Raw genomic sequence first — 20,279 nt, forward strand, 5'->3', positions numbered from 1 at the left:
GCTACAATGAATTTTGTTTCTCTTTAACGAAACTCGACCCTGGCAGCTTTAGATAATGAATACTCATTCGTTTCTAACATAAAAAAAAATAATAATCTTTATTACCCGTGAGGAAACTTGTTTAACAAGTGTGTATTACAACAAACACTACATGATTAGAGCATACATTTGTACTGTAGCACAGAAGCTATATCTCATATCCCAGTTCCAGTTTGTTCAACGATTTAATTTGCCAAAAGGAACAATGGAGTTTTTGTGTCTATTCGTTTCTTGTGATCAGTGTCTTCTACCTCCCTAGTGATGGTCAAATGTTCAACTTAGTCTCCATCAACGATTGACTCTAAAGCCAGAGCGAGATTGTCGTTTGAACAGCGAATGATGGGATTTTGTTGTCATTCGCTCCATTGACCAAAACATGAGACCATCATTTGGCGGTCAATTTTAGGAACGGTCACCGTGAAAAAATGTTTGTCTCCAGGAGAATTTATGTCTAAGAGTTGTGCCCCGTTGTTTTAATGTAGCGTGAGCTTTCGGAGAAAAACGTAACGTATCAGTGAAGTGACAATCTAGTATGTAACTAGAGATGTGTCAGTGAAGTAACAATCTAGTATGTAACTAGAGACGTATCAGTGAAGTGACAATCTAGTATGTAACTAGAGATGTGTCAGTGAAGTAACAATCTAGTATGTAACTAGAGATGTATCAGTGAAGTGACAATCTAGTATGTAACTAGAGATGTGTCAGTGAAGTAACAATCTAGTATGTAACTAGAGATGTATCAGTGAAGTGACAATCTAGTATGTAACTAGAGATGTATCAGTGAAGTGACAATCTAGTATGTAACTAGAGATGTATCAGTGAAGTGACAATCTAATATGTAACTAGAGATGTATCAGTGAAGTGACAATCTAGTATGTAACTAGAGATGTATCAGTGAAGTGACAGTCTATTATGTAACTAGAGATGTATCAGTGAAGTGACAATCTAGTATGTAACTAGAGATGTATCAGTGAAGAGACAGTCTATTATGTAAATAACACTTCATCTGATCTAAGGCTCTGTGGTCAAGTATGTAACTAACTTGACTACATCTGAGATTCGGCTCTGTGTTTATGATCAAAGAGAAATCTGGTGAAGATTTGAAGAATTATCATGTCATAGACCTTCTGTAGGGAACAGGACCAGGAAAAAGAGAGAAAAAGCGATGGAAAAACATACAAGAAGGGACGGGCCTTCCATTGAAAGAGGTTCTATCCATGGCAAAAGACAGAGAGGAATGGAGAAAGATGGTCGAAAGATCTTGTGTGGTTCCCCAACGGTCCAACAGACTAAGGGATTGGTGAAGGGGACGTTATAATAATTAATTGCCAATAACTAATGGACTAAAGTCACTAACTGGTTAATTTTTTTATTGATTCATGTTTTGTTTGATGCAGTAAATAATTGGGTATAGTCTTCAGCTTGACCCGAGAATGGATGTGTGAGAAATAAGGTGGATAATTAATTAAGGGGACAAAACTCCACATATCTAGCCATATCTCTTAATACTGACGGATTAGTTCCCCTTTTTGGTATAAAACAAAATAATTACTTCTCTGAAATTAATTGACTAATTAGTTAATTTTTAAGTGATTGATCTTTTCTTAGGTACAATAATCCGAGTATTGGTGTGGGAGATCACATGTACAAGATTTTTATCAGACAGACAGTTGAGACAAGCTTTATAGAAATGTTTTTAGAAAGTCCTCAAGATAGAGACAGTCATAATGTCCGGACTTCCTAGAGACATGACTAATAGGAATGGGTGTAATGAAATGGACCGCTTCATTTTAAACAAAACACTCATACATCTTGAACTGTTCTTCAAGTTTTAAGTCCCTATATAGTCATGTTTTCTAGTCATATTTTCTTGTCTTATTTTCTAGTCTTATTTTCTAGTCTTATTTTCTAGTCAGGTTTTCTACTCACGTTTTTTTTTAAACAGCGCTTTTTTTAATTAAGAATGATTAGCAACTAATATAGACAATAATCAGTCTATAAAATCAATACAGAAACTGCACATTCTAGGTATCAATGAAATCAATAAATGGAGGATTATTAATAGTCAGAATCTTCTCCAAAAAAATTTGATGGAAAACTAGGAGTTCAATATGTTAATAAAAACAAATGAGTTTGTCCAGCACCACTTTCTTTTCTCCAGTGACCCACGTCCAGCACCACTTTCTTTTTCTCCAGTGACCCACGTCCAGCACCACTTTCTTTTCTCCAGTGACCCACGTCCAGCACCACTTTCTTTTTCTCCAGTGACCCACGTCCAGCACCACTTTAATAAACTTCTTCAACTAATTAGACACAAGATATTTTTGGAAACAAACGTAAATATTTAAAGAAAAGTAAAAAAACTCAAGACTTTCCAGAGTCATTGTAAGAAACAGAGTTAACCAGTGAAAGGGATGACAATCTTCTGTGTGTGTGATGTGAGCAGTGAATCTCATTAATGATCCAACAACCAATGGAATAGTGTGAATGACATGCATACCTCCATTTTGTTCTCGACTCTCTTCTAGTTTTACTGTTTCTTGCAATATTCGTTTTGTTTGGATCATATCATTTCAATCGGTCATCTCGTCGTCACTATTGGCGCGACCTTTCTTAGGAAAACATAGCACTCAACTTCAAAGTCACTGGACGAATGAGTATTGTCAGCAGATGTGGGTGTGTCAATAAGCACGTGCGTGTACGCGTGTCTGTGTGCGTGCATATTAAATAACAAGCACGTGTCCAATGAGCTGCACATCAAGAGGAAACACACCGACACAAAACAGCAAGGACGCTAACTGGGAGGTGGGGAGGTAACAGAAGCTCACCATTTCTTCGAATATTTGAATCGATTGAATAGCTCCTTCGGATCCATCACTATGTGCCGTCCAGTGGGAGCTAAGTTTCAATTGAGTCTTTTGTTTTTGGGAACTTGGACAAAAATGTTACCCTACAGATGCTGTGAGTTTGTAAAGGGACGTAACTCATAATATTTCTGACTTTGTAGTAAAGACCGATGGAAGTATTTTTTATTAGCTGGTGGTCGTGATTGGTCCATTTGTACGAGCATCAGTCCGATTAAACATCTGGTTGTGTAGACTTCGTGTCGGCATTGATTGGATTGGACATCTTTCTTTGTGCACTGACATTTAATCATTTTAGCTATGGTCGAAATTCTTAGTTAAATAGAGAATTATTTCATTTTGAAGTGCTTCTTTATCATATGTTGCTCGGGCTTGTGAGTAATTTAGTTTCCTATGTGACATTTGTCTTTGTGACATTTGTCTATGTGACATTTGTATGTGTGCTTTTTTTTATCCCTATGACATTATGTTTAGTATGTCTCAATATAACCCCTGAGGGACACAGTCCAGTGAAAGCTTTATTGGGTTTTGAATTTTGAATGAGTAGACTATCTCTTTTGGGACTTTTTTGTGTGTTCCAATGTTGTGGCTATGATATTTTCTTAAGTGTTCGACATTTCTCAGGAAACAATTTTTAGAAATATATTTTTGTGACAACAAACATGTGTTCGCATTTTGTCGTCAACATTCATTGATGGCCAATGTTTTTGTTTCAACATTAAATCGGTTCTGTCACGTGATACACCACCCTCTGCTCTCTCGTGGACCACGTGATCTGAAAGAGAGATTATTTTCTTGTCTATTGGCGACACTTTTTTTTTTTAGTGTGTTAGTAAACTGAAAGAAACTAAATAGCACAGAATGGTATGGACTAGGCACCATCATATTTGAGTTTATATTTCAACTTCTTACAATGTACCAAAGTGGTATTGTTGGTGGCATGGTTGGTAGCTCTAGACAGCAAGTAGAACTCAACCGATGTAGGCCTATTATATTCATAGGTACAACTTGAACAAACTTTTTGATAAAATAAAACTTTAAGTAACTATTATTAACACTATAGACAGATTCCACTTGAAAGTAGTCGTAGAAACAAGCGCAATAATAAAACAACAAGATTGACCAAAAACAAAACACGTTCTTTCAGTCATAAGACTCTCAGTTAGTTCACTTGATGGTAGTGCACATCAAACACATGTCGGAAACTCTTCAACCGACACAAGTAACATCAACCAACTGTCCATGTGGTTACCTTTTAAACTAAGACATACACTCCAAATCCCTCAGATTAAATTATTTATTATTATAAATCTATTAACAAAAGACACTTAGAAAGACATAAGAAGGATGGTCTCTCTCTCTCTCTCTCTCTCTCTTTCTCTGTGCATCCTCTACGGGTACATCAGCAAAACTCACTAATATCCAAAAAATACCTAAAAAACTATCGTCTGCTACCGTGCTGTAGATAATGTAAGACTCCTAGAGTTTGTCAAACAAGAATTAATAATCTAACCTGAGCGATGCGAATTTGATACATTGTATAAATATAGACCCAATAATCTAACCTGAGCGATGTGAATTTGATACATTGTATAAATATAGACCCAATAATCTAACCTGAGCGATGTGAATTTGATACATTGTTTAAATACAGACCCAATAATCTAACCTGAGCGATGTGAATTTGATACATTGTTTAAATATAGAACCAATAATCTAACCTGAGCGATGTGAATTTGATACATTGTTTAAATACAGACCCAATAATCTAACCTGAGCGATGTGAATTTGATACATTGTTTAAATACAGACCCAAATAGTCTGCTACACAATCGTTTGTCTGTCTTGACGGCAGTCTATGCTCTGTTTCCCTTTCACCTTAGAGTTAACTTACCTATTGACATGTGTTGTTGGTAAACTGTGCTATTGACGTGTGTTGTTGGTAAACTGTGCTATTGACATGTGTTGTTGGTAAACTGTGCTATTGACGTGTGTTGTTAGTAAACTGTGCTATTGACATGTGTTGTTGGTAAACTGTGCTATTGACATGGGTTGTTGGTAAACTGTGCTATTGACAAGTGTTGTTGGTAAACTGTGCTATTGACATGTGTTGTTGGTAAACTAGAAACTGTGCTATTGACATGTGTTGTTGGTAAACTAGAAACTGTGCTTTTGACATGTGTTGTTGGTAAACTAGAAACTGTGCTATTGACATGTGTTGTTGGTAAACTGTGCTATTGACATGTGTTGTTGGTAAACTGTGCTATTGACATGTGTTGTTGGTAAACTAGAAACTGTGCTATTGACATGTGTTGTTGGTAAACTATAAACTGTGCTATTGACATGTGTTGTTGGTAAACTATAAACTGTGCTATTGACATTTAGAGCTTCAACGTCTAGGCACTGAACACACAAAAAAACAACAACTGATGTTGAGATAGTGTCAGTATAATGAGTAAAAGTCTGCTGGCTTGCGATGGACCTCATAAGTACCAAACTCGTGAATTCTTGCAAATTGTTTCCCTTTTATTGGAACTCTCCAGAGGCGAGAGTGTCAGACACGGATCGAGACACCTAACTCCAGGACAAAGACTCGACTTCAGTTTTTTCTAAGAAGTTCCACATCAGCACCATGATGTCTCTGACAGTGCCTGGGGACGTCGGGACGTCCAATGAACGCCGACGTCACTCCTGGATCTGGTAAGTCAACAACCATTTGTTAGTGCTTTGGCCAGAGTTCCTAACTTCAATCTTTTTTTTTTTTAGATGAACACATTAGTTGAGACTTTACAGTAGTTTTAGTTTAAGTTTTAAACTTGAGTTCTCATTCTTTGGTTTCAATTGGTGCACTAAGATGTCTGAGTGTTTGTACACTTGGATGTTTCGCTGTAAGTTCCACTGAGAGAACCAGACATGTTATCATTGTGGTCAATACGAAGGCTAGAAACAAGCCGAGTTTTATCGGCTGTGTCCCAGCTCTAGATGACCTGGATAGTTTTATTGCTCAACTGACAGCTCACTTCAACAGGATCGCGTTTTGTTCTTGACTAACCCACACACACAATGTTTTGGTCTTTGATAAAGCAAACAGCTTAAAATCTTAATTGTGTTTCATTACATTTTCTGGTGGACATGATTTGGAAGTATGAAGTTAAATACAACATAAAAGACCTACGTATACAATACCCTCAAATCCGCCCATACACTACTGACCAGATCCGCGCATACTCCATTCATCTGTAAAGAAGTCCGATTTGTTTCCAAGCAGAAACGATAGTTCATGACCTTTCGTGACGAGCTTCGTGCTAAGACTTAATAACTAGAGCACGTGCACGTGAAAGAAGTAGGTCAATTGTAAGGTCGCCCTGTTTCAAGGAATAACTCCCTAGCCAAACGTAAACCAGATTCTTCTCTCTCAACTTCTGGTCCCGTAGCGAGCTAGACGCGACATTCTAACAAACTATGGTCTCATCTCTGTAATGGCGGCAGCATGTGGCGTAATTTTCTCTGAATCGCTCAAAGTAATCGCCAACGACCGATTCTGAACTGGGCTTGGACGTCTTGTTAAACTGGGCTAGGACGTCTTGTTAAACTGGGCTAGGACGTCTTGTTAAACTGAGCTGGGACGTTCTGTTGAACTGGGCTAGGACGTTCTGCTAAACTGGGCTGGGACGTTCTGTTAAACTGGGCTGGGACGTTCTGTTGAACTGAGCTAGGACGTTCTGTTAAACTGGGCTGGGACGTTCTGTTCAACTGGGCTGGGACGTTCTGTTAAACTGGGCTAGGACGTTCTGTTAAACTGGGCTGGGACGTTCTGTTAAACTGGGCTGGGACGTTCTGTTAAACTGAGCTAGGACGTCCTGTTGAACCTAGCTTGGACATTCTGTTAAACCGGGCTGGGACGTTCTGTTGAACTGAGCTGAGACGTTCTGTTGAACTGGGCTGGGACGTTCTGTTAAACTGGGCTAGGACGTTCTGTTAAACTGGGCTGGAACGTTCTGTTGAACTGAGCTGAGACGTTCTGTTAAACTGGGCTGGGACGTTCTGTTAAACTGGGCTGGGACGTTCTGTTGAACTGAGCTGAGACGTTCTGTTGAACTGAGCTGAGACGTTCTGTTAAACTGGGCTAGGACGTTCTGTTAAACTGGGCTAGGACGTCTTGTTAAACTGGGCTAGGACATTCTGTTAAACTGGGCTAGGACGTTCTGTTAAACTGGGCTGGGACGTTCTGTTGAACTGAGCTGGGACGTTCTGTTGAACTGAGCTGGGACGTTCTGTTGAACTTAGCTAGGACGTTCTGTTAAACTGGGCTGGGACGTTCTGTTAAACTGGGCTGGGACGTTCTGTTAAACTGAGCTGGGACGTTCTGTTGAACTGAGCTGGGACGTTCTGTTGAACTTAGCTAGGACGTTCTGTTAAACTGGGCTGGGACGTTCTGTTAAACTGAGCTAGGACGGTCAGTTCTTCTCGCTTTGATTGCCCCCATGCATCTTTGCGGTCTGGTATTTCATCTGCCTCGATAATTCTTTGCCCTTGACTGACGCCTAGATTCATTTCCACTCGGCACTAGCTTTTAACAAGCTTATATCAACTCCCAATGTCTGTCTGGTAAAAAGTGTGAATATGTTATTTCTCTAACACCCAATCTCGGATCAAGCTGAAATTTTGCACAATAATTTCTTTTACCTGAAAACAAAAGAATCAATTTTAAAAGATTAACCATTTAGTTAATTAATTATTTTGTTTGGTAGCTCGAACAAAGGAAAGAAACTGTACTTGGCTGAAGTGGCGTTATACATGACTGATCCATACTAGTTGATACAATTACACTGCGTAGGAGCTGTTTTTTAATTTTTTTTTTATTTTTATGTTACTCCCCTTTAGAAGCATGTAGGAAACTTAAATGACCCCTGAGACAAATACGTTTGTCTATCACTGATGTATTACTACAAAAGGGGTTAGGTTGGGCAGACATTGAGAAAAACAACAGAAAGCAGGCCCTAGACTTGAACCCAATGGGAAAGAGAAAGAACAAAGCCAACATGAAGAAGATCGGTTGACCAATACAGCCAGATGGACATGGGTCCAGCTATACAAATTGCCCAGAACAGAGTCTGATGGCAAACCAATATTTGCCGCCCTATGCTCCACACAAGGGATTAAGTCAAGTAAGTCAAGTCAAGATGTATTGATACAAAGGAAAGTCTTCTAGAGTGGCATTTCAATTAGGGACGCGATACGGTGTCATTTTCAGCAAAATTTTAAAAACTGACCAACAAGTGGACATTTCAAAATGGTCAGAGGATCAGTTTGATTATAAACGAATTGCATGAGGTACATTTGTAGCTGTAGGTGTTGAGTTGATAGTTGAGTACACATTTGTAGCTGTGTGTGTTTAGTTGATAGCTGAGTACACATTTGTAGCTGTAGGTGTTGAGTTGATAGTTGAGTACACATTTGTAGCTGTATGTGTTGAGTTGATAGTTTACACATTTGTAGCTGTAGGTGTTGAAATGATAGTTGAGTACACATTTGTAGCTGTAGGTGTTGAGTTGATAGTTTACACATTTGTAGCTGTAGGTGTTGAAATGATAGTTGAGTACACATTTGTAGCTGTAGATGTTGAGTTGATAGTTTACACATTTGTAGATGTAGGTGTTGAAATGATAGTTTAGTACACATTTGTAGCTGTAGGTGTTGCGTTGATAGTTGAGTACACATTTGTAGCTGTATGTGCTGAGTTGATAGTTGAGTACACATTTGTAGCTGTATGTGTTGAGTTGATAGTTGAGTACACATTTGTAGCTGTATGTGTTGAGTTGATAGTTGAGTACACATTTGTAGCTGTAGGTGTTGAGCTGATAGTTGAGTACACATTTGATTCCTTTAACTGACAGACAACGTCGAATACATGCTTAAACACTCTCACTTCTTATCTTATAAATTGCAGAGAAGATAATTATGTTCTACGGCTACGCGTACCCATGTACCTATGTGTTCATCTTTCTGAGCATTTTTTTAGATGTTTTTTGAGTATTTGTTAGTTCTAGTCCAGTGTGTTTTTGTTGTTGGTTTGTGTGTGTGTGCATTATTTCTACTTTTCTAATTTTATTGACCATCAGTCTCCACTTAGATCAATTTGTTTCTACATACACACAAGTCTTTGATCTACGATCTAAAACATTGTATTAATTTCTAGAAAATAATTCGGCTCTGTTTAGTTTATCTAGTTGTTGTGTAAGTAGAAAATAATTCGGCTCTGTTTAGTTTATCTAGTTGTTGTGTAAGTAGAAAATAGTTAGGCTCTGTTTAGTTTATCTAGTTGTTGTGTAAGTAGAAAATAATTCGGCTCTGTTTAGTTTATCTAGTTGTTGTGTAAGTAGAAAATAATTCGGCTCTGTTTAGTTTATCTAGTTGTTGTGTAAGTAGAAAATAGTTAGGCTCTGTTTAGTTTATCTAGTTGTTGTGTAACTAGAAAATGAAATCGTTAATTTTTATTAGTCTTATTAATGAGTCCAGACAAACCGTTTCATGCTGTCCTTGTACTTTGAATATTCATTTTACCAGTTTCTATTGAATAAGAAATGAGATAATTATTGTTTTTATTCATTTTTCTCCACTTCTGAATATTCTACTAGTCTACTTGTGTTGTCGAGGAAGGTTTAGTGTTTTATGATGCATAGTGTTGTCCAAAAGTGTTTCTGCGTGTATGGACTCTAACACGCAACACAACACTTAAACATACTATACGCACGCACGCACACACACACACATTTCTTTCCTTGCTACACCAATAGAACACCATTGTCCATGTTGAAATCAGGGGATAAGTCTTTCTTTATTGGACAATTTGAGAGACGAGCCATAACGGAGAGCAGTACAAAGGAATCAATAGGTTGGGTTTATTGGATTCTAGATTAACGTTGAATCTGTAGGCGGCTTAGAAATAAGTCAGAGAGAAATGTTGTTTATAGCTTGAACAGCCCAGAGTGATCTTTTTTCTGATGTGTCCGTCTATTGGCAATGTTTTCTTAGGTGTGGGGGGAAATGTGTGGGGGAAATGAGTGGGGTTAGAGAATTAATGTTGTAGATCTGGTTGTGTTTGTTTACAGGACACTTATAAATCTGAATTACAACCATTTGTTGTGTTGTCTTTATTATTTTAGATGTTTAAATGGTGTCAGTCCTAAACTTTGCTGGTTATATCTTGGTGTTATGTGACTGCTATCTAAATGTATTGCCTTGAAAGGATTTTTTTTTAAAGTCATGTAACTTACTAAAAAGCCAGTTAGTAGCTTTGAAGAGGACTAGAGGATCCTTTATTATTTCTAATGGTTTATTGAAATGACTGATTAGTACAAATATTGAGAAGTACTTTCACACATTCTGACTGATTAGTACAAATATTGAGAAGTACTTTCACACATTCTGACTGATTAGTACAAATATTGAGAAGTACTTTCACACATTCTGACTGATTAGTACGAAAGAGATGTTGACGTAATGTAATTGAATGAATATTATTTCTCACGCCAATATAAAACATAGTATTTCCCGTCAATATAATAAAATAATATAATATCCTTCTTGTCCGTTGACACTGTATAAATTCTCATCCAGCTGATAACATAGACAGAAATAATAATGTAAAGTCAATCAAGAGTTTTTATTACCCGTAGAAACACAGGGAGTAATGTTTTATTTGAAAAGGCGGTGGGAGGGGGGGGGGGCTGTCAAGAAGCAGTCACGTGACTATCAACATGGAGGTTATGACTATCTTCAATACGTGTACTTCCTATAATATTTTTGTAATCTTAATTTGAATCCTAAGGACTATTTGACATGTATTCCAATGAACAAAAGTCGTGAATTGGTCTCTACATGTACACACTATTGTTGTGAGTGTGTTCAGTATCTCTCCAACCATCATTTCTTGTAAGCTCAAAAACAAACAACCAACGATAGTCATAGTGTCTTTGTGTTTTGCATACTCACTGCCAAGGGACTTAATTCTATTTCAATTGTGAAAGACATATTTTATCGGTTACTGCCCCTGACAACACTAACACCACTTTTATATGTTATTTAATTCTTCATATAGTTCGTAACTAGATCTTGTGTCACCCATTTCGTACAATAACAATAAACCAAAGTATTGATAGTCCTGAGAACTGTCTCAATGTACCATATGTCTTGCCTGTTGAAAACCTTTCTACCTAGACAAGGCATTGCTTTTATCTTGCTGTGTACATTGGTCTTACAACAACCTACAGCGACAAGTTTAGGACATTTCTTTAGACTAGCATCAGTTCCTTGCAAACAGGTTTAAAAACTAGAAACACATTTGAACATGGCCGATTGGAGAAGACAGTCGAAATTAGTTTCACATTAAAGATACATCAACGTATGTTGTTGTTGTTGTTTTTAATGAAACTTGCATAATACTGTTGTTATGACCATCTAGTCATACTGGCCTCTTAGTCACTCATCTGAATGAAAAATACAAAAACTTGAAAATAAATGTTTTTGGCTGTATAAATCAAAATGTACTTAGTTCATTGTAACTGATGACAAGCTTCAAGTAACACAACTAGTCAAGGAAAGGGAGACAGTTCATTGTAACTGATGACAAGCTTCAAGTAATACAACTAGTCAAGGAAAGGGAGACAGTTCATTGTAACTGATGACAAGCTTCAAGTAACACAACTAGTCAAGGAAAGGGAGACAGTTCATTGCAACTGATGACAAGCTTCAAGTAACACAACTAGTCAAGGAAAGGGAGACAGTTCATTGTAACTGATGACAAGCTTCAAGTAACACAACTAGTCAAGGAAAGGGGGACAGTTCATTGTAACTGATGACAAGCTTCAAGTAACACAACTAGTCAAGGAAAGGGAGACAGTTCATTGCAACTGATGACAAGCTTCAAGTAACACAACTAGTCAAGGAAAGGGAGACAGTTCATTGCAACTGATGACAAGCTTCAAGTAACACAACTAGTCAAGGAAAGGGAGACAGTTCATTGCAACTGATGACAAGCTTCAAGTAACACAACTAGTCAAGGAAAGGGAGACAGTTAGTTCATTGCAACTGATGACAAGCTTCAAGTAACACAACTAGTCAAGGAAAGGGAGACAGTTCATTGTAACTGATGACAAGCTTCAAGTAACACAACTAGTCAAGGAAAGGGAGACAGTTAAAACAAAAAAAAATGAAACAATTTCTTTTAAATCTGAAAGCCATAGTGCAGCGGTTCTCAACTTTTTAAGCTCGGCGACCCCTTTTTACAATTCCTCACTTTGCCGCGACCCCCCCCCCCCACACACACACAGCAATAGAAGAATAGACAATAACAATCCATATTTTCGATGGCCTTAGGCGACCCCTGGCAAATCGTCAATCGAACCCCAAAGGGGTCGCGACCCACAGGTTGAGAACCCCTGCCATAGTGTGAACTTATATCAAGTCAGTTCATCTGAAGGTGTTCGTTGTTCATTTTCATGTCATTTTCCCTTTCCTTTTCTATGTATTTTCCCTGCAAAATGTGTTTTTAATGTTGTTTTTTTTCTTTAGAGTCTTGGGCAATATTTTCTGTGCATTCGCATCATCAGATAGATTTCAAGAAATTTCCCTCCCTATAGTTGCCATATGTAAATATATTCCTTCAACTACTTTCAATATTCATTAATGTATTCATCCGTCGACCTCTATGCGAGTCTGTTGTATATTAAATGTCATATCCCATTGTGATGAAATACTAGAAGTCATTAGAGTTCAGGCTAGGTTCTTGTTACTTCAATAGCATCTGCTCTATTTCATTTACATACAAGGGATTGTTTTGAAACTTTAAGAACTTGTAAGATTTAAATTTGTGTATCAATCAATGGAAATTAAAAAAAAAACAGTAAAAATGAATGCATGAAATAAATCAGAAAGTGAAAGCAATTCAAAATTAAGAAATATCCTATTTAAACAGCTTGTTACCATCTGCAGCAAAGACTTGAGTAGTTTGTGTTCTGAGATCGAGTCACGTGACCATCTCTACTTTTCAGGACTTTACATTTCCTGGTTGGTTATTAAATAGAGACCAGGTGCCATGTTTGAAACGACGTCTGTCAGTCATTACCATATTTACATACCTGTTCGGCACACATTAGCTGACCTTCTCAAACGTATCTCCTTACTTTGTATATAGTCTGACAAGCCAAGTGCACAACTATGTGCCTGGTAGTTTGGAGTGCTAGTTCAGTCACCTGGGAACATGAGACCCATTACATTCTAGAGAATTCACTTTTCTGTCGCACAACGAAACAGGCCTGATGTTCATAATAATTAGTATAATAATCTTTATTGGCCGTATGGAAATTTGTCTTACAATTTATGCATTACACAAAAAAGCAAAACATTGTAACTAGAAAAAAACAAAATGTACATTCACACCAGAATCACTCATAATTTACATATGAAACGTTTGTCTACAGACATCTTTATACTAGAAGTCAATTACGTTATACCCGAAAATTTCGTTTTAGTAACATTCATTTATTTTTAAAATTGTTTTTTTTTAATTCTAATCTAAAATACATTTTTTGATTTGTTGAGACAGAGCAGTATCATTTAAATTCGCTATACAACTTTTGTTTTACTATATCTAATTAAATGACACTAAAGTGGATCTGTAATCCTTCTTTTAGACATAACAAGAGATCACTTGGAGGAAATACTTTTAATTCTGGTCTGATCAATACATCTCTGAGTTATAATGATAGTTACATCTACACTTTTGTTACATCTTACACTTTTGTTACATCTTACACTTTTGTTACATCTTACTCTTTTGTTACATCGGCTCTTTTGTTACATCGGCTCTTTTGTTACATCTTACACTTTTGTTACATCTACACTTTTGTTACATCTACACTTTTGTTACATCTTACACTTTTGTTACATCTTACACTTTTGTTACATCTACACTTTTGTTACATCTACACTTTTGTTACATCTTACTCTTTTGTTACATCTACACTTTTGTTACATCTACTCTTTTGTTACATTTACTTTTTTGTTACATCTACTCTTTTGTTACATCTACTCTTTTGTTACATTTACTTTTTTTTTGTTACATTTACTTTTTTGTTACATCTACTCTTTTGTTACATCTACTCTTTTGTTACATCTACACTTTACTGCCGATATCTTCCAAGTCTTTTTGTCTCAGACATTTTGTTTTAATGCTCGAACTAAGTTTTAATGACCATCTCAATAAAATATCATTGGATTGGTTAAGATAAGATTAAATAGAATAATAATAAAGAATAATATAGAATAATAATTAAGATAAGATAATATAAAATTATTAGTATTAGTCCAAACAAATGGAAATTTAGTTTGACTGCAATTGACCACCTCAGCGTAACTACTGTAACAATAACAATATAATGCAAATACGAACAACATTCACACATTAGCACAAACAAAAAATACATAATGTCATATTTAAACAAAACACAAGAACACACACACATATACACACACTCGCACAGACACACACACAGTGAAGTAAAAGAGATGATGCACTAAGAAAAAGTCAAAATGTTGCCGCGTAAGCGCAGCCCGGCCGCTTGAAAGGGGAGAGAAGCGATCTAAAGTTAGGCTACGTCTCCGTGCTGTTGCATTCCTGATTATCTATCATCACACCCTGAAAAATCAATTTCCCCTGACGTCATAACGGGGCACTACTCTTGGTGAAGTTTTAATGACCTTCCCTTTTCCTAGATGACTATGTTTCTCTCTGCCATTACACAGTGAGGGAGAGGGCTGAGTAGCGGAAGATTTACAGGAAAGTCAAAGAACAAAGTTAGTGCTAAAATATCCAGTTTTTTTTTTGTTTTAAACTGTAGAGCCGTTCTGGTGGGATAACCTTTCGGTAATCGTTTTACTTAGCTGTGATGACCTCCCCTTGCCAACACCAATGCATACTTCCATTGAGAAAAGGAATTACTAATAGCTTCAATATTTGAGGAATATCAGAATTGATTACAATTTATTGAACCAATAATCACATTGCATAAATGGCAATAATTATGAAAGCCCGCAGTTGACATTGCCGGTAGATGGCGGGCCTAGTGTACAACTGACAAATAATAATTACATTGTACAGGTAAATAAAACACAATGCTTTGTTTCAATAATAACAAACAAAGAAACAGGAAACGATTACAGCCAAAGAAAATACAACACTTGCAATCTTTCCAGATTTGCAATCTTTCCAAATTGCTCATTGTCTTCAATGGTTGAAGTCAAAATTACTCATAAATCCTTGAGTAGCCTACAACCTTTGTGTCTTATTTACATTGTAACTAGCATCTATGCAGGGGCGTAACTAGGGATTTGGGGGCCCGGGGGGATTGACCTCTTTGGGGGCCCCTTGCATTTTGACATTCGACATATGACATGAGATAATGTACGCAAATATATATAAGCTCAAAATCAAATTAGTTCAGTATATCAGTAAACTTAACAAAAAATAATCATGAAGACTCTTTTAATGAATATTACCGTTGTTTATTAGTTAAATAATGCACAAGTGACAACTCTCGTTTCACGTCGTGCATTCTGTGCAGCAAAGACATCTATAACATCAACTACATCGATACTTTCTAGTATTTGTGACTTCACTGACATTACAGCCATGATAAGCCTTTCTTGCGTCATTGTGCTCCTGAGATAGTTTTTGATGAACTTGAGCTTTGAAAATAATCTCTCACATGACGTAATGGAAGTGGCCTGAGTAGCGGTATTCGTAGGAGGTTGCAAAGTTTGAGCACACGTAATTACCATATGAAGCCTTTTTACCTAAATATGTCTATTGGTGATTGTATTACTGGTTTGTTGATGAAAAGTGCTCGTGCATCAATGACATTGAAAAAGCGATTATCCATTTATTTCATCATACAAACAGGAAAAGTAACACAGTTTGACATAAGCGTGTCTTCATCTAACAGGTGTCTTGGTTCAAGAAAAACCCAAAGGTATCCTTTTTCTTTCCAGCCTTTGGAATCTGCCCTTCATCTCCATATGAAATTTGTCCAGCACTTCTGTCGCAACACGTTTGAATTGCAGTTCTATTGACAGTCCTACATTAGAACTCAACTTCCCATCAAGTCTTTTCTTTCTTATGGTTGTTTTGATTACAGGGAATCCATAGTATTCACTACCTTCTTTTGCTTTTTCGATGGATTGGGTTTTTGTCAGTTTCTCATCATTTTGCAGAAAGCATGAAAGGGTACTAATTTCTTTAGCAGCTTCCGTATATGCAGTCCAGACTTTTGTAGTTTCTTCTGAACTTAATTGGTCGCAGGAGCTTTGACCAGAATTCAAGATAGGCAAAAAATTCTTAATTTTCCACTGCATGAAGAAGATTATGTGCTAATATTATATGGTATTACGTCATTGTTGTTGTTTATGTTTTGTGCGAAAGCAAAAGGATTCAGAGCATACAAAAGTGGGAAAGATCCATATCTCGTTATGCTCGCTGCTCGAGTATAGAAATACTCCGATAAGTGAACTGCCGTATTCACCATCACAACTGCTGACGAGTAGAAGACTCAGGGAATCATTCCAACTGATCCCAAAATATTGAAACCATCGGTAGCTGAAAATGCGAAGACATTACTCAACGAACGACAGATGAAAAGCAAAGTGAAATACGATGCAAAAGCAAGACTACCTAAAGATTATTCTGTCGGAGAGTTCGTCTAGGTCAAACTTGGCAGAAAGCAGTTGTCATAAAAAAACATTCAGCACCCAGATCTTACATCATAAAGACAAACGATGGAAAAACATACAGAAGAAATCAACGCTTTTGAATAAGAGTTTCGATGAAGACATCTCTGGGTACTATGATACCGATGAAGACAATGAACTGCAAACTGTTGGAACAAACAAAACAGACAGTTATAGAAAGAACTTGTTGTGCCAGTCAAGACAACCAGAAGTGGGCAAATTGTTAAAGTTCCTAGTAGACAGGTCCGGCCTTAGGCCTCTACAGCCTATGCGGTCGCAGTGGGCCCCGCGCTTTCATAGGCCCCGCGCTAATTCTAAGTATTATATTAAACCATTATAACGTAAATAAATTAACAGGGTTTTCGCGACCTCCTGATTTTTCCAGGGCCTCCGGGAAATCTCATGAAAAGGCAAAATATGCGATAAAGTCCTGAACTTTTTTTTGAATTTATTCAGATCTCCTGAAGAATAGACCAAATTGACATTTTGGTGTGCCAATTAATAAAAGTGGCATTGCGAGCTTTCATTTGATAAAAATTTATTGCAAAGACGAAAGTAGGCCTATTTTTTAATTCAAAAAAAAAATAATTTTGACATTATGCTTATCCTTACCCAGACTAGGCGATCCGTTTCTCATAGGGCCCCGCAAATGCTAGGGCCGGCCCTGCTAGTAGATATCACTTTTAAGAACTTTAAAAGGAAGGGTGTGATAATAATTTCTAAAGGAAGGATGTGCTAATATTATATGATATTACGTCATAGTTTGTTGTTTATGTTTTGTGCGAAAGCAAAAGGATTAGATGGAAATAAAAAGGGAGTTTCTATTGAATGGAGGAAAGATTAATAGAGGGGTAATAACTCGAGTGTGAAGTTTAATTCTGAAATTATAGACGCCAAACCCGAATAATGGACTATTTTAGCATTGTTAAGAATAACTTTTAGATCTGTTATACTCGATTCTGTAAATTTGGCTTCAAGTTTAATAAGTGTAGCCATAAAATACTCGCCATTTAGATCTATTATTAGTAAAGGTAACAAGATACCTGGAATTCGCTGTATATCATGCAGTTTTATTCGTGGCAACAAAGTTTAAAACGTAAAATTAACTTTAAAAAAACTTTGATCTCTGTGGGAAAAAAATATTTTTAAAATGTCAACAAAGTCAACGTACTGATAGACCTAGATCTAGGTTTAGTCTTTGTGATAAATTTAATACATTGATGTTGAAAAAAAAACACCTGTTGACACTATTTGTAAATCAAATATATTAATTTATGTACTTACAAATTTATTTCGGACACCCGTTTGGGCCCCCCCCCAGGTGGGGGCCCGGGGGGATTTTACAATTCTCCCCCCCCCATCCCCCCCCCCCTTAGTTACGCCACTGATCATCTATGTTACTATTGACATAGCGACTTGTTCCATAAGGTTCTTAGTACCGGAAGTGGTAATGGATATAAGCACTCCAGTACCTATAAAATGTTTCCAAAAGCATTGTGACAGGTTGGGGAAAATGATGTGTGTTTGGCGCGTTTAGTGTCTAGGGGATGATTATTTTTGAAAGCTATCACACACCAACCCGTCAGCATATAAATCGGGAGCAGGCACGCAACGATAGAAGCAATGAAAGAAAGATACAAAGTTAAAATGAAGAATATTTATTTACATAAATATTTACATAAAAGAATAAAAAGGGGGAGGGTTTGCATCTATCTCTAGTGAATACTATGTCTAATCATCACTCTTGCACTTAATAAGAGAGTATGTCACTTTGTCTTCTGAACTTAGCTGGTTGTCCTGTTGATGTCGCAGCTGGCTGTGATCCTGGCTTGAGGTTCTGCAGCTGGAGGTGGCACTCTAGCGGGTAGAGGGACGCGGTGATACAGTTCTTGTGGAGTCTCAATCCAAAATTCTAATATCTGTAGTGGGCACAGTAGGGCGGGTGGCTGGCTACCGTGGGCACAGGTGGTACTGCGGTCAGAGCGGAGATCAGCCGAGATAAAGGAAATAAAATAAGATGTACAAATATATACATGGTTGCATCAACGATCAATTGAGCAACGTAGCATTAATAGATTAATGCAATTCATAAATACATACATATGCCATGTTTGTTTTCTACTTACGACAGTGAGAAATACACAATGCACTAATTAAATATAAATGAAATAATAAAATACACATGATAGTCTCCAGTGAGAAATATGCACAAAATAACTAAGATGGAACTTGTGATTAAGTTCGGCTTACCACCAGGTATTCCTCTAGGAGTGATAATAAGTGAAATAGTCCAGACTCGACTGTTCAACGACAATGAGAAATAAGAGGGTCTGATTTGATTTGGATCTACTTTATATAGGCCTGGAGAATATGGGCGGAAACAGGAAATGTCCTAGGCTTAAGAATTATCTTACACGTGGGTGAATTAGACTTGAGATGGGAGTCGCACCTTGGAGCGCCGAGAGGCGTGTTGGTCAGAGTGATCTCCTAGATCAAAGAGAGACGTGGGAGAAGGGGGGGGGGGATGGTGACTTCAACTGCGCCCGTCAGACATCCGGCCGGTAAGATCAAAGAGAATGTGTCTATCTTTACCCCGGTCAAGGGAAGATAAGTGAAAAGACGCGCCTAGCTATCTCCAATGTGGTCAACTAAGTCTAGCCTGGAGATGAAAAGGTGGTGCGGGGGAAGAATTTGGTGGTAGGATGGGGAAATAACTAAAATAAAATAAATAAATAATGAATAATAATAATTAATGCTGTGATAAATTTGAGTGACTCTGACAGCGAGCTTTTGACTTGTCACAAGCATGCATCTCAAATAACCTCTGAAAAAATTCCATCTTCTAGCCTTTACATATTGGATCCTGCGGAGCTGTTATCTCTGACAGAAGAATGTGCACAAACGAGCAACTGGCACCTAAACCAGTAAGCTTCGGGGAGGAGGGGCTCGTTAGCTTTGACTGGTTACCCGCCCCGTAATACAATATTCAGGCACTGAGGTTTACATGCTGTCTGAGCCCTGGGGTTTACCTGACATGCCCTGGGGTTAACATGTTATCTGAGCCCTGGGGTTACGTGCTGCCTGGGGCCTTTACGTCTTGCTGTACATAATCCCATCTCTACATTGGCGTCAGTCTCGTTTGGCTCTCCCCTGTATAGTTGTTAGCATACATTGTCGTTAGTAGAATGGAGATTATGAGAACACTCTCTGTAGTATTGGAGATTATGAGAACACTCTCTGTAGTATTGGAGATTATGAGAACACTCTCTGTAGTATTGGAGATTATGAGAACACTCTCTGTAGTATTGGAGATTATGAGAACACTCTCTGTAGTATTGGAGATTATGAAAACACTCTCTGTAGTATTGGAGATTATGAGAACACTCTCTGTAGTAGTGGAGATTATGAAAACACTCTCTGTAGTATTGGAGATTATGAGAACACTTTCTGCAGTAGTGGAAATTGTGAGAATACTCTCTGTAGTAGTGGAGATTGTGAGAACACTCTCTGTAGAAGTGGAGATTATGAGAACACTCTTTGTAGTATTGGTAATTATGAGAACACTCTCTGTAGTATTGGAGATTATGAGAA

The 20,279-nt window shown here is 37.4% G+C and overlaps 1 protein-coding gene across 10 annotated transcripts in view; it reads left to right on the forward strand.

The window, feature by feature from the left end:
• The window catches only part of LOC106059246 (cAMP-specific 3',5'-cyclic phosphodiesterase 4C-like), a 295,596-nt gene that overhangs the window by 154,803 nt on the left and 120,514 nt on the right, over positions 1-20,279 (forward strand). The window contains exons 1-2 of one of the 10 annotated variants that reach the window (XM_056029197.1): positions 138-3,277; positions 5,289-5,603. The exons of 8 other annotated variants lie outside the window; for them this stretch is intronic. In XM_056029197.1, the coding sequence (XP_055885172.1) occupies positions 5,536-5,603 (68 nt within the window). In that variant the 5' untranslated portion in view covers positions 138-3,277; positions 5,289-5,535. Of the gene's footprint in view, positions 1-137; positions 3,278-5,288; positions 5,604-20,279 lie in introns of those variants that run through there. One more of the 10 variants, XM_056029198.1, reaches the window with a different exon arrangement.

This window comes from Biomphalaria glabrata, chromosome 5 (assembly GCF_947242115.1).
Source record: "Biomphalaria glabrata chromosome 5, xgBioGlab47.1, whole genome shotgun sequence".
Taxonomy (NCBI): domain Eukaryota; kingdom Metazoa; phylum Mollusca; class Gastropoda; family Planorbidae; genus Biomphalaria; species Biomphalaria glabrata.